This window comes from Egretta garzetta, unplaced genomic scaffold, assembly GCF_000687185.1.
Source record: "Egretta garzetta isolate BGI_Z169 unplaced genomic scaffold, ASM68718v1 scaffold351, whole genome shotgun sequence".
In the NCBI taxonomy this organism is placed as follows: domain Eukaryota; kingdom Metazoa; phylum Chordata; class Aves; order Pelecaniformes; family Ardeidae; genus Egretta; species Egretta garzetta.
Genome location: NW_009258489.1, coordinates 339,292 through 354,051, shown reverse-complemented (window position 1 = coordinate 354,051; position 14,760 = coordinate 339,292). Strand labels below are relative to the sequence as shown.

The 14,760-nt window shown below is 38.7% G+C and overlaps 1 protein-coding gene across 7 annotated transcripts in view; it reads left to right on the top strand.

The window, feature by feature from the left end:
- Positions 1-4,558: 4,558 nt before the first annotated feature.
- Positions 4,559-14,760, top strand: part of AKAP11 (A-kinase anchoring protein 11) — a 37,108-nt gene continuing 26,906 nt past the window's right edge. For all 7 annotated transcript variants that reach the window (XR_004842828.1, XM_035900882.1, XM_035900896.1 and 4 more), the window contains exons 1-2: positions 4,559-4,662; positions 11,300-11,416. Coding sequence is in view for 6 of the 7 variants with exons in the window: in XM_035900882.1 (XP_035756775.1) it covers positions 4,603-4,662; positions 11,300-11,416 (177 nt within the window). In the remaining variant the exon portion in view is untranslated. The remainder of the gene's footprint in view (positions 4,663-11,299; positions 11,417-14,760) is intronic.

The following is a 14,760-nucleotide window of genomic DNA, read 5'->3' as shown; positions in this document are numbered from 1 at the left end:
TGGTGGTGCGGTCGGTGCGCGGAGTCTGAGCGAGCTCGCGTTACCTCCCGCGTCGTTTGGCGTCGTGCTTGGTGCACGCGGGTTAAAATAAGTTCACCCCGTTCTCCACATTTTGGGTTTTAAACGTGTCTCCTCCCCCTCCCTCCCCACGTCCTCCTCCCAATTCCTGACCCCCGTGAAGGGGAGGAGGGACGGCGAGCGTTGCTGGTTTACTTTCTTGGCTCTTCTGAGGGGCTGGCTGTATTGCGACTCAACTACCTTTTTTTTTCCCCCCCCCATCCCCGATATCCAAAGGGCTGGGGGTGGGAAGTTACGAACTGGAGGTCCGGTATTGGAGCCTTCTTACTGAAGCCCTGATATTACCAGAGTGAGATAGGAATTAAAAAAAAAAATAAAAAAAAAAATTCGATTGTACGTGGGAAAGATCAGTGGTTCTAAAATCAATAGTAACACAATATGCTCATTTTATTTGCGTGCTTCATATTTGCAAGATTATTCCAGAATTGTGCAGTTAGCCTTTAGCGATAGCTACTGGCAATATTTAATTAACTCTTGAGAAATTAAGTGATTTTCAGTAATGTTGGTCCCGTTTGTCCAGGTGAGTTTCTTAGTCTGCATGCAAGAGGATTATTTTGAGGCATGGTAATTGTGTTATGCCATCTTAGTCGATGCCTCGTAACTTCTTATCCTTTGGGGATTCTTTAAAATCTGTTGGCAATTGAAGAAGCGTGGTGGTGGAAAGTCTTACTCGGGGTGGAAAAAGAATAAAATAGATTAGATTATTCCTGCTTCCTGTTAATCATTTGGTATGATATAATCTAAAATAAATAAATAAACAACAAAACAAACCCCAAAAGCACCTCCTAAACAAGGTATTCTCTGGTGAAGTTTTCTCTAAGGGGAAATAAGATCGATTGAGAAAATGCTACTGCTTAGAAAATAATACCCCCCCCCCCCCCAATTTAATTGGTTTAGTTGTGTTTTGTACAAAACGCACAACAGAATAATGTACAAAAACTTAATGGCACAAACCACAAAGTCAAGATTAGTGGATATTTCTGCTACATTGGGTAGTACTTTTTTTTTTTTCCCAGGACGCATTTGAGAATTGAGACCCGGGACTGGGGAAAGTAGGGGGTGGTGATTTTTAGCAATGATCTAGACAGAGAAATGAAGGATTCTTTTGAAATTGGTGAAGCTTGGTATTCATGTCATGCTTCTATGTGACAAAAATACAATGTAAAACAATTAGAACCAAACAAGAAAAAGAAGATCCAACCTTTTGTAACTGTCATTAATGCTGACCAACAATGATGTATTCCTCGCACACCCCTACCGCCCCTTTTGTTGTGTGGGTGCGGCTGTGGTCGAGACAACTTGCTCTTTTACAAATGGACTTTTTCAAGACTGCCGACCAAATTAGTGAAAGTGAGAAGTCATTAGAAACGAGAACTAGAGAAGGATCCATTAGACTATTCTGCCTGCTTGTCAGTATAGGCTTGTTTAATTTGGTTTTCAATAGCAATTGTTTTGCTGAGGTTATAAAAGAGTGCATATTGTTGGTTTTTTTAAATTTTATATTTGGAATGAGTCTTTCAGAGCTCAGTATTTTATTAAACCTGGCTTTAGCAGATCATCAGCAAAGTTCTTTTGGCTGCTTCACGTTATTGTGTTGACAAAAAAAAAAAGGACTTTTTCTTTAAAAGAAAGATACCTTCTTTTTTAAAAATGATACTATGACAAAAATACTTTCTTGAAACATAATCATAGATATACTGTTGTCATCATCTAGAATCTTTTATTGGAAACTTAATAAGAACATACTATATGTACTCCCTATACAGTTCAAATTCCTGGTGTCCTTGTATGCCTTTAACATAGGTGTGCACATGTACACGTATGCCCATATAGCTATTTCAGAGAACTACTCAGCATGCTTACACTTTATGCTTTACAGACAAAAGATAAATTTTCTTCCTTTCCGTCAGCTAGATTGTCAATGCCCACTGACTTTTAATCAATTTAGGCACAGGATAAGTTTATACGAAGAGACAAAATCCATGACAGAGTTCCTGTTGGATTCCTTTAAGCCGATTATTTAATTTTGCTTCTTACATATATTCAAACAAGATTGGAAAAGCTAACTAAATTCTTATTACATGGTCTGATGGGAAGGCTGTTCCGCAGCAAATCACTGGAAAAATGGATTTAAGGTGATCCAACTTGCTAGAAAGGTAGAGACGGTTAAAGTGAGTGTGAGTATTTATCGGTTATTCGCATGATGAATTTTTTTTTTTCTTTTGTTTTGGGTGCCTGCTGATAGTTGTTCAGTGACAGGGAAGTCCTGTTCCCCTTACATCTGATATGTCTGCCATTTATTCCCCCTTTTTTGAGTTTATAGTAGGAGGAAATTAGATTTAAAAGTCAAATACAATATGCAGAAGTAATAATAATTTAAATGGTAGGTTTTATTTACACAAGAAACGAGGTATCTCCAGGCTGTTTTGTTTGTCAGTACTTTCACTTCCTTTCCAGTTAGTTTTAAAGTTTTGGTACTTTTCAGATGATCGGACCATTGTTCTTTTGAAAATGGATAGTAATTTAATATATTAAAGGGAACACTTTCTGATTTTGTTGCATTGTTGGACAAGTGGGACCCTTCAGATTTCTCTGAAATGGATGATGGAGAGCTGAGATGCTATAGGTGCTGGGGAGAACCTGTAGAATTCAAGTACTGAAGGAGAGGATGCAGGTGAGACAAAATGGTTACCGTGTTGTGTTGATAAACCAGCACAGCTTCTGTCCAGCATCTTTCATAGAATTGTTCAGGTTGGAAAAGACCTTTAAGATCACCAAGTCCAACCGTTAACCTAACCCTGCCATTCCACCACTAAACCATGTCCCCAAGCACCACATCCACTTGTTTTTTAAATACCTCCAGGGATGGGGCATGACCACTTCCTTGAGTAGCCTGTTGGGCGTCTGTGTGTGCTGTGATTTACAAGGCTGTTGGTTTCATGAGAAAGGTGACTCCGTGGTGATGCTCGGGTCTCCAGGGTTTACTAGCTGATGCTACAGGAAAATCTTTAACCTGCCGCCTGAAGGCAGTGTAAATGTAGACTACTATAACTGAGTAAATACTGTGGGACCCAACACTGTTGTAAAGTCATGTCCGTGACTTTGCTGTTCCAGGCTTTTGCCTCAAGGAGCAATCCATCCAAAAATGTAGAGCTCAAGTAATTGACTTGACCTTATGTGAGAAACTGGCTTTTCTTATAGATGGCTGTTCTTAGGACACAGGTGTGTCCAAGGGTAGTTCACTGGTATGATTAGATTAACAGAAAAGATTGGCGATTTAAGATACAGGAGTAGGGACAAGGGAGGTGGGTTGCTTTTTCTTTCCTGATACTGTTTCATGGACTTTTTTTTTTTTTTTTTTTTTTTAAACAAGTCTCAACAGAAGCGTCATTGTGTTTTTGAATCTTTTGTCCACAGAAGTTTGCTGTGATTTGAGTTTTTTATTTGTATTTAGTATATTTATATATAATATAACACATACTTCGCTGCTTCATGTCATTGTCTTAATTTTCCAAACTTCAGGCATCCATTTAAGAGAGATACTGTGCAATTCATTTTGCAGTCATTTTTAAGTGCATTTGCTCCTTACCTGGTTTATTTTGGATAGTCTAGGAGTTCTTTTTCTGGCTAAATTGTGTGACTGTGGGAAAAGGTGAAGTATCAAAACTTCCGTATAAGCCAGCGCATGCTTTCCGTCTTTATTAATACCCTATAGTTATTGCCTGTTCTGGGGGATGTAGAGATGAATGAAACCAACTAGATTATTCTGTTTCTTTTCATTGCTGCCGACCAAACAGGGAAATTTGGAAAACTTGTTTTGATTTCATTGCTACTGGGTTTTTTTTTTTTGTTCTTGTTGTTAGAATTAGACTTAAGATCAGTAACAGTAGCTGACTAGAGCAGAACCTCTTCTGACCTACTTTGGTGAAGTAAGAGTGCTGGTAAATGCTGCTTTGGTCCCTTGTGTTTTGCCAGTGGAGACAGGACTGCCTAGAGCAGTGCCAGAGAACAAGATGCTTGATGTATGTTAGCCTAAACAGGAGTCACACGTGTCTGTCTGTAGTACTTCTAGCTGACAGAAACAAATAGGCGTGTTGGTTGAGAGGGTAAGTAGTACATTTTCCTCTCGAGAGTGTTGAAGGGTAGTTCCAGTGCGTTGTATGGTACAGGAATCTACTGGTAAACTTCACCAGAGTATCCCCCCCCCCCCCCAGCCATTAAATCTGCTTAAAGAAAAATGTTGGAACTAACTGTAAGGTGTGTGGTTTACATTTTGTGCATGGTTTTAAAAATTGTTAAGGCAGTACTTTCTCAGAGGCAACAATCAGTATGGATGGTGTGCTGTTTAATCTTCCTCAGTTTAAAATGCTTTTTATTTGTTTTTATTACTTATTGTTTTGTCTACTTGCATTTTCAAAATGTGTACAAGCTAAATGGGGAAACATAAAAATAATCAGGTGTAAATGTTTTTCATAGGTATTTTTGAGGTGACATCTTTCATCGAATATTTAGATCGGTAAAATCATGGATATGTACGCCAGGGCTCAGGGCAATCGAATGAAACCAAGGATATCTGTGAAAAAGGTAATTATCTGTATTAAAAAAAAATATTTCAGAGCTTTTTGATTTGTATTGAAACAGTCTAATAATGAACCAAGTGATCTGGTAAGTTTGGTTGGGGCTGTTTGGGTGGGTGGGGTTTTTTTTTTTCTTTATGTTTTAATTTTGGTTGTCTAACATCTCAGTGAGGCAAAGAAGCTGCATTTGCTTTATTGCTTGGGCATATGTAGCATAGCTGAACTGGGAGACAAAATAATTTAAGGAAGGGGTGTGTGCTTTTGCCTTTTGTCTTTGCCTTTTGTTTTAAGGTGATATGAAATCGTGATGCATTTATTTGCTAAAATTTGTCACGTTTATTGGAGCATAAGTCATTTTGAACACATATTTTTCAAGTTTATATGTAATAAAATAGAAATATGTAGTGTTCATTGAAAACTGTTCTGTGAAGTCTGTTAGGGCTTACTGTAATAACTTTATCTTTAGATCTTGGTTTCTTGACTGGCTTATCCTTCTGTTTACATGAACTTCTAGGCAGTGCTTTGGTGAAAAAGAAAATATGTCTCGCACTTAGAAACGATATTATTGGGGTTTTTTTTCAGCGGTATTTATTTATTCTTCTACATTTTGTCACTTTATCGTGGAGAACATAAATACTGTTATTCAAATTTTCTTGCAGCTTCTATAAACTTTTACTCAAATGAAAATTGCAGTTTATCCTGAAAGAACAAATTTATTTATCCAATCTTATTTGTCAAAGTAGTTGAATACAGATGAGTATTTTTCTAGGTATTTCCTGGTTGCTAATAAATTCTTTACTTGCAAGTGTGTGCAATGCTTAAGAGGAGAAACTGAGCAAGGAAGTATCTTGTCACATGAAAATTGCATTATTTTATTCCATAAGCAGGTTTTGCTGTTTTAAGGAAATGATGTCAGTGCCATAGGTCCTGTAGAAATTGCTTGAAGGCAAAGGTAAAGATTACGTGACTGCCAGGCAGGTAATCAGTTGTTCCAGGTGCTGATATGGAATGTTAACTGCCATACATGAAGTAGTTTGTAATTATGGGTGATACTTTTTCACTTTAAGACAGATAGTACACAAACTTTTATTTTATTGGTTTATGAGAAATCTTCAGCTCAAATAGAGTTCTTTATGTTCAGGTTAAGAAGGCAAGTTAAACTGGATTTTAGAGGACTTTTTAGTCTGCCCTTTTTTTTTTCCTCTTCAATTTAAAAAAAAAAAAAAACAAAACACAACAAACCAACAAGCCCCCTCTAGGTTTTTAGACATTTGGGTTGCAGAAACATTTTTCTAATAGTGACAGTGACCAGTGATCCCTCACTGATTCTAATGGTTGTCTAAAATATTAGCTCTGTGAACTGCTCCATTAATTGTCATTGAGCGTTCTGGACTGTGTGGTTTTAGGAAAATGAATTCAACCCGTTACGGGTGTCTTGCAGAATGCTACATTTTCATACAGCCAGACTCCAGTGTTTTGATCTGTGGTTGCCTTCTCTTGATGTTTCCCTGAGGGGCGGCTACTTAGATTATAGCATGGAACTTTCATTCTTTCTCACAGATCCAGGCAGTAGGGAGGTCAGAATTGCACTATGTTTCATCTTCTGTTGATTCACAGCTTGCAGTCTGATTCATGTCCTCTCTGTAATGCTTCGTAAATACTTCACAGGAATTGTTGGAGTAGTAGCTCTTAGAAGTCAGTGCACAGTTGTGGTATGCACATTTAGAGCCTAAGTTTCCATTTTTACAAAATGACTTCAAAATATTCACTTCACTTAAATCTTATAGCACGTGAAATCAGGAAGAACTGTTTTGTTACTTAAGAGCAGAGTAAACATGGCTCTCCAGCACTGGACTTTATTTCTCTGCAGATTGTGGTGTCTTAGAGGTTTGTGTGTTGTTTGAAATGTCAGAGAGCAGTTGTTTAAAATAGTTCATGAGAGCGATTTAGAATTTCCTGCAGTGTACTGTGAAGGATCCATAGATAATGACTTCTTGATTTGCTGACCACAAAGGGGACAATGTGAAACTTTGAATTGTTCATTTGAGCTAGAGGCATGACGAGGATTTTAATTGTTCAGGTCTTGCTCTGTCTTGCTCTGCGCATGTTTGAGGATATTTGTGTTTTTTCCCCTAGTACAACTTCATAGAGTCATAGAGTCATAGAATACCAGGTTGGAAGGGACCTCAAGGATCATCTGGTCCAACCTTTCTACCAGTCTAGACAAGATGGCCCAGCACCCTGTCCAGCTGAGTCTTCAAATTGTCCAGTGTGGTGGAGTCAGCCACATCTCGGGGGAGATTATTCCAATGGTTGACTGTTCTCATGATGAAAAATTTCCCTCTCATGTGGAATTGGAATCGACTCAAGAGTAACTTGTATCCATTTCCCCTTCTTCACGTGACTCCTTGTAAAAAGGGAGTCTCCGTCTTCCTTATAGCTACCTCTGACTCTCCTTTTCTCAAGGCTGAACAAACCCAGTTCTCTCAGCCTGTCCTCGTATGGCAGGCTTCCCAGTCCTTTGATCATCTTGGTGGCCCTTCTGTGGACCCCCTCCAGCCTGTCCATATCTTTTTTTGTATAGCGGGGACCAGAACTGTACACAGTATTCCAGGTGTGGCCTGACAAGCGCTGAGGAGAGTGGGATAATGACTTCTTCATCTCTACTGGTGATGCCCTTTTTGACACAACCCAGCATCCTGTTGGCCTTCTTGGCCACAACAGCACACTGCTCACTCATAATGAGCTTGTCGTCTACCAGGACCCCCAGGTCCCTTTCCATAGAGCTGCTTTCCAACCAGGTGGATCCCAGTCTGTGCTGCGCTCCTGGATTATGTTTTGCCAGGTGCAAGACCTTACACTTGTCTATGTTGATCTTCATATGGTGCTTGTTAGCTCACTCTTCCAGCCTATCCAGATCTTGCTGCAGGGTGGCTCTCCCTTCTGGAGTGTCTATTCCTCGCTCAATTTGGTGTCTGCAAACTTTCATAAAGTTTGAAATCTGTGCTCGCTATTGAAAGGATTTCTTGCCAGACATGTGACTTTCAAATTTATGTGAGGAAGGAAGACAGAGGCCCAGCAAGTAGAGCTTCAGAGATTGCTTGAAGTTTTTTGCCCATACGGTGTTGTATAGTGGAAGTAGTTGTGCTATTTATAAAACCAAATTACGTCCTTTTGTTGAAGATGACCTCTTGTCCTCACCGAAACTGAGCTCATAGTCTTGGGAACTTGCTGTTTTTCAGTTTTTAATGTAGTTGCATGTCTCCTAGACTGGGGTTGTGAAAGAACTTGCTTTCATTGTCTGTTGGATAGCGGGATTTCTCTGAAACTGAGTGCAGTCCTTTGCTGTCACAAGCACAATTTTGATAAGAATATGAAAAAGTTATTGAACATAGTCTCACAATTAATGAGATTAAAAAAAAACCCACCAAAACTACTGCTGTTTTTAAGTCTTTTTGAACTACGTTGCTGTAATAGCTAAGAATCTTAGGAATTCCAGGCTGAAGCTATCAACAGCAAATTTATACCTGTTTTCATGGATGTCATTATTCTTCAGCTTATGTAGCTTTTTTTCTTTCGCTGATGTTCACCCTCGTGATGATTTTTCAGTTGGTGATCTGTCCTCTGTTAGCCTTGGTTTTTGGAAACTGTGTAGACTAAGGTTTTAGTCTACTTTTGTATGAAAGCCTCTGCATTCCAGCGATTATCCTTCATAGTCCTACTTTCCGTGCTTGTTGTGAGTTAATCTCCTTTTCACATGTGGATGATACTGTATGTGCAATTACACAGGATGTCCTTCTCAGTGGCTCTGATGATGTCAGTTCTTTCACTGCAGGATGCATACTAGGGTCATGTGTGCTATTTTCAGTGCTGTATCATAGTGACCATTCATTGCTATACCACGATCAAGAAGTCAGCTCAGGTATTTTGTTTCCCAGCTTGTGAATTCACAATTCTATTTTAAAACTTGTTTTTAGTTTATAAGGACATAACTTTGTGCTTCATACAGTTGCATTTTCAAATACTCTCATGCTGAGCAAGTTCCTCCTGTATGATATAGAATCATAGAGTGTTTTGGGTTGGAAGGGACCCCTAGAGGTCATCTAGTCCAACCCCCCTGCAGTGAGCAGGGACACCGCTAACTAGATCAGGTTGCTCAGAGCCCCATCCAACCTGGCCTTGAATGCTTCCAGGGATGGGGCCTCCACTACCTCTCTGGGCAACCTGTGCCAGTGTTTCACCACCCTCATTGTAAAGAATTTCTTCCTTATATCTAGTCTAAACCTACCCTGGTTTAGTTTAAAACCATTACCCCTTGTCTTGTCACAACTGGCCCTACTAAAAAGATTTTCCCCATCTTTCCGATAGGCCCCCTTTAGGTACTGAAAGGCCGCAACCAGGTCTCCCCACAGCCTTCTCTTCTCCAGGCTGAACAAGCCCAACTCTCTCAGCCTGTCCTCATAGGAGAGGTGCTCCAGCCCTCGGATCATTTTTGTGGCCCTCCTCTGGACCCGCTCCAACACTTCCATGTCCTTCTTGTGCTGAGGGCTCCAGAGCTGGACGCAGTACTCTAGGTGAGGCCTCACCAGAGCAGAGTAGAGGGGCAGAATCACCTCCCTCGACCTGCTGGCCACGCTTCTTTTGATGCAGCCCAGAGTACGGTTGGCCTTCTGGTCTGCCAGCGCACATTGCTGGCTCATGTCCAGCTTTTCATCCACCAATATGCTATTGTTTCTCTTAACTGATGACATCTGCTTACTTTGAATTATCATCTGATTTCATCTACATATTTACTTATTTTTTTCCCCATTAAGTTTATTAATCATGATGATGCTTGACTTCAGTCTCAACATAAATTTTGAGGAAGTTGGTTACTGGGTTACTGACCTACATCTACTATATTCTCAAAAAAATCCCCTTGCTAACTCCATTCAGGCAAATTCTTTTCCGGAAACAGCTCTTTTAGTAAACTTATGACTTTTTCTGGTTTTGTTAACTTCTTTTGGTTAACTTTTGCTTGACTTCACAAACGACTTTTGTATGAGATGAATGGGGGAACTACTCGGGGAGAGTCTTTGAGCAATATTGGTATTGCAGCCACCTGTAAATCTGGAAGATCCGGAGAATCAGAGAAAGACACTGTCAGCATACTGTGGAAAGTACAAAGAAGTGTAGAAGTAAATTTCAGCTAAACATGGAGACAAAGGAATAGTTTAAAGTGGAAATTAGATGAATACTTCATTAATTTATTTTGTATGACTGCCTTAAATGTATTTTCAAATAATTCAGTTGTTACTTTTCCACAAAAATGACTGTTTTAACTGCTTTAATGTCACTTGGCCTTGGCTGTAAGAGTGTTATTTGAGGCCTTGTTTGTTAACATTCTGAAATATATTTTGGTAATTTCAAGGATCGTGAAGTGACATTTCTGTTTTGCTTTTGTCTGTGCATTCTAGAAATACTGTCTTAATTTTGTAGCACCATGAGCATGGTGACACTGGCCATGTTGTAACAATTGGGCTTCCCATGCAGTGGTACTTGATACCACCTTTTTCTATGGAGGGGGGGAATCTTTCTTGAGGTTTAACTGTAATATGTAAATCACTTTTTACCATAAACTGATTATTTTTGCTGTGGAGGTATCAGAAACACAAAACATTCTATGACTCAGTTTGGCTATCTAGTGTGTCTAATACTGTTTAAGAAGATATGCAAATTTGAAATAATTTGTCCTAAGTTGGACACACTGATTTCTCACTTCCTTTTTAGCATATAGATAACTGGAGTAAGAATTTACAACCACATCATGATCTTATTTTTCTTCTTAACTTTACCACTTGCTAGAGAAGGTGACAATTTCAAAATAGAAAATAAAAAAAAGGTTGCTAACTTCCTAAAAAAAGTGACAGAATGTTATCTTTTTTACAAGCTGAGTGAACCAGTTTTGTTGTTCTGTCGTCTTGTTTTATTTGACTTCAGATAGCAGAGAAGATAATATTTTGTTTTGCTGCACTTTGTTACACTGGGAGAAATTCTTAGATTCTTAAGCCTTTTTTAGCCATCTGTGGGTGCTTGCATGTCACCATAAGTGTAAATAAAAGAATTGTTACAAGAAGTAATTACGTGGGATTAAGTTACAATTCTTTCATATTCTTCAAGGAATGGGGAAGGAGAATGTCTGTGGATTTTGTTGGTGTTTGTTTTGTTTGTTTGTTTTCTTCCCCTCTGACTATTGAAGCCACCTCGGTTACTTTTCTTGGCTAAATTTGCTTTTCATCCTTTTTAAGGAAAAGCTGATGGAAAAGTTCCATATAAAGGCTCTGGTGCAAGGAATAATAGATGAGGCTTGGATTTCTTCTTGGATTCATCTATTAAAGTTTGCATGTTCTCGCCTTTTTTTTTTTTATATACACAGAACAGTCAACTTCTTTTGGAATAGAAGTTTTGCTTGAAGAAAACAACTTACCCATTTCAATTCCATGTCCTGAAGTAAATTTAAATTTGAAACATGGTGATTTATATGCAAAGTAATTTGAAACAGTACTTTGAGTAGGGAGACTTATAGGGGGCAGGGGATAGATGGGTGGACTGTGTGTCCAAAACTGAAATTTTATTTTATCTTATATTTTTTCATTCTTTTTCAGAGTTTTGGTGACGGTGTACTGCCCTCTGTGAAGTCACTGCTACACAGCAGAAAAGAGTTATGCAATGTATCAACAGATGAATGTTTAAATCGGGAAGGACAAGATAATTTTATTGAGGTTTGGCATAACCTGACCATTTATATATATTTTGTGGGTCTGATAGAAAATGGTTTAGCTTGTAGCAGTATGGGAAGTTGCAGGATAGTAAATTTGAACACTGCTGCAAGTTACTGGCTGTAAAATCTGTACCCCCTGTTGTCAGTCACTGTAGTCTTGAAAAGAGCTGTGATGTTTCAAGATGATGTTTCTCTGCTTTATAGGATTTGTGAAACTAAAAAAACAAAACCCAACCAAAACCCCCAAAAAACCCAAACTGTGTAGATAGATGATTCTGTAGAATTGTATAACTGGGTGTACTGGATTTGTGAGCACTCCTGTGATCCAGGTTGTATGGATGGTATCCTGACAAAGTAGTAGAACATTTTGATCCAGGTCTGAAGAGTTAAAGTGATTGCTCTTGTTTGCCCTGTGCTCAGCACTAAAAGCTGAAGCCTCAACATTGCAGGTCTGGACTTCTTTTACATTAATACAGATGGGCCAAAAGCTGGACAGGGAGAGAAGTAGACCTGGACAGAATGGAGGACTGTCTAGGTAAATCTCAAGCTGTGAGGAGGAATGACTAGGGCCGTTTGAGTTACAAGACTAACAGCAGCTGCTCCAAAGGGAAAAGAAAAAAGAAGCATTACGTACTGTGTATCTCGAATTAAATGTTTTAGAATACTATGTAGTAGTTGACAGGCCTGATAAGGAGCTTAGAGAAGGAGAGGGTGACCTGAACTAGCCAGGCAGAGTAGCTGAGACAGGGGGAAATGAAGAAAAAAGTCTCAGGAAATGGTGGTAGAGATTACTGATAATTGGGTAAGAAGTAGCAGGAGGAAGGGAAGAGGCAGACTGTGTGACCAGCATAGGTGAGTTAGGATTGCCTGGATAACACCAGCATTTTTGGGACTGGCTGGATGGTGAGGTTGGGACTGTATGAAACGTTCGGGGAGCAGGCAAGAAGCTTCAATTTGTGAAAGATGAAGAGCTGTGACAGATTAGAGGTAAGGAAGAAGAGTAAAGCAGTGGAGGGGTGGGCAAAAGCTTGTCTGTGTCTGTTCAGACAGACCATGCTCTAAAGTCTAGGAAACCCTTCAAACATTGTCTTCCCCCTCCTTTTTTTTTTTTTTCTTGTAGCAAATAGCTGGCAATGTGTTTTATATACCTGTAATAGTGGAGGAAGATAGCTGACTATATTTAGTTGCCTAATTAGCTCAAGAATTTCTGGTTGAAATGTAAGATGGTCAATGTCCTGCTACAGAACAGGTATATTTTTCTTATAAAAATACAGGGAAAGTTACCTATATGTAGAGTAACGTTAGAAGAACATTATTAGGACTGCAAAGATAATTACTCAGACTTACAAAAACCAGAATATAGCCTTCCTGTAGCATTTTAATTCATTTCCTCTGTACCCATAGGTTATGATAACCTTCAAATACAGTGCCTCATACACTATTATTAGTTTAAAGAAAAGGCTTGTGTTACCGACTGTTGGCCTTTCTATCTCCCTGACCTACTCCCCAACAACTTTTGAACTGTTGTACTAATTTCAGACACGTTTGAGGTCTTAAAAGGTGATTATTTTTCTGAGAAAACTGGAGTTTGGGCACAATAAAGAAATCCAAAGTAGTGTTGTCATTGAGGGCAAACATAGGTAGACTCAGCAGTGGTGTGGTCTCTTTGACAGCAATCTGCTGGCCCATCAGCGTACACATGGACTCGTTGGCCTTCATTTGCATGAAGCTATGACTCCTGCGTATTGCCTTGTCTTGCACAATGAGTTATCCTGTGGGAGAAGGAAAGGGTTGGAATCATCTTGAGTAAGAGGAAAGAGCATGCAAGAAAACAAAAGAGCAAACACCCATTTAAAAAAAAACCAAAAACCCCAAAAAAACCAAAAAACCAAACCCTACCAAAGAACCTCAACGGCATCAAACCCTAAAGCTAAGTTCTTCAGAGAACTAGGTTTTTTTCAGAGTCCTTTAAATTGTTTGCTATTTTGCCTCTGCTTTGGAGAAATTCTGTTCATATTGTAGGTACCGTGTAGATAAAAAGATGCAGAAGTTGAAACGTGTCTTGCAGATATTATGCAGATAAAAGATTTAGGAGTTGAAGAAAAAATGTAGGCGTTGAAGGGTATGTTGCTCAAACAGGATTGTTTCATAGTTACACAGTGAATACAGTGCTGGAGACTTGTGATTTATCTGGAGCTGTTGGGAATGCTACTGCGAAGCATTGTTTCATTTATAATTTTGTCATAATTGAAATGAGGATAAGTGGATGTAAACAGGAAGATCTTTTCTGGGGACACAGTAGCTTCCAGCATGAGACCCCCTGAAATAAACAAGTCAGCATTTTCAGTATTTTTAGTATGATTTAATTTTAAAAGGAAGTTCGGGAGTTGGTTTTTTTTTTTGGTCATGCATTGAAAGAACATATTTGAAACTCAAGTCCAGTTTGAATCAGAATTGTTTTTCAGGCATTTTGTTTTCTGGATTTCTCCCTTTCATAGATTCTATGTATGCACAAGCAAGTAGATGAACCTGTTAATGATAAGTGATTATAAGCATAGTGATGTACTTTACTGTTTTTAAACTTGAGAGCTGACTACCTTACAGTAACAGGGAGTAGCTGCTACAAACTTAGTGAGAGCTGTGATTTCAATAAATAAAACTCAGTCTATTGCATAGTGCTCTGAAATAGTTGAATCCAAGCCGTATCAAACTTAAGTCCAAACATTAGTGGAAGTATTTAATCTTTGTCCTTTATTCCATATCTACAAAATGGATGTAAAATTTATTTTCTCTACAACCTTGACTGGAAAATAAATACTTCAGGATTTTTTTGGAGCATGCAGATACACTATTGATTTGTCATTAGGGAAATACTAAATGAGAATTGAAGAAATCTGATGTTTAAAATAAAGTTTCAGTAGCGGATGAGGTTGAATATTTTAATTCTTTTACTTCAGGGGTTTATCTACTTTGGTATTGCATGCAAACATGTGGCTTGAGTAATCTGTTGTGTTTTGGCCTTAGGCTAATCAATTTACATGGTAAATGATATAATGTGTTGGCATTATGCTGTCTTCAATATATCCAAATGCATCACAGTTAGTTAACATGGACAGATTTCAGACTGGAACTGTTTTATATGTGTTCAGCTTGAAGCAGGGACAGATGAGCACTGATCTTTGCAAAATCATGTTTTATTTTAACAGCTGTAATGAGACTTATGTGTTGCTCAATGTACACCAGCAATAGGCCACTATAAAAATTTCTGTGTAGTGGGTTTTAAATGTAGTATAAGCTCTTTAGTTTGATCTGATCTTTCACAAGTCAAATAGCATAGCACTCCTG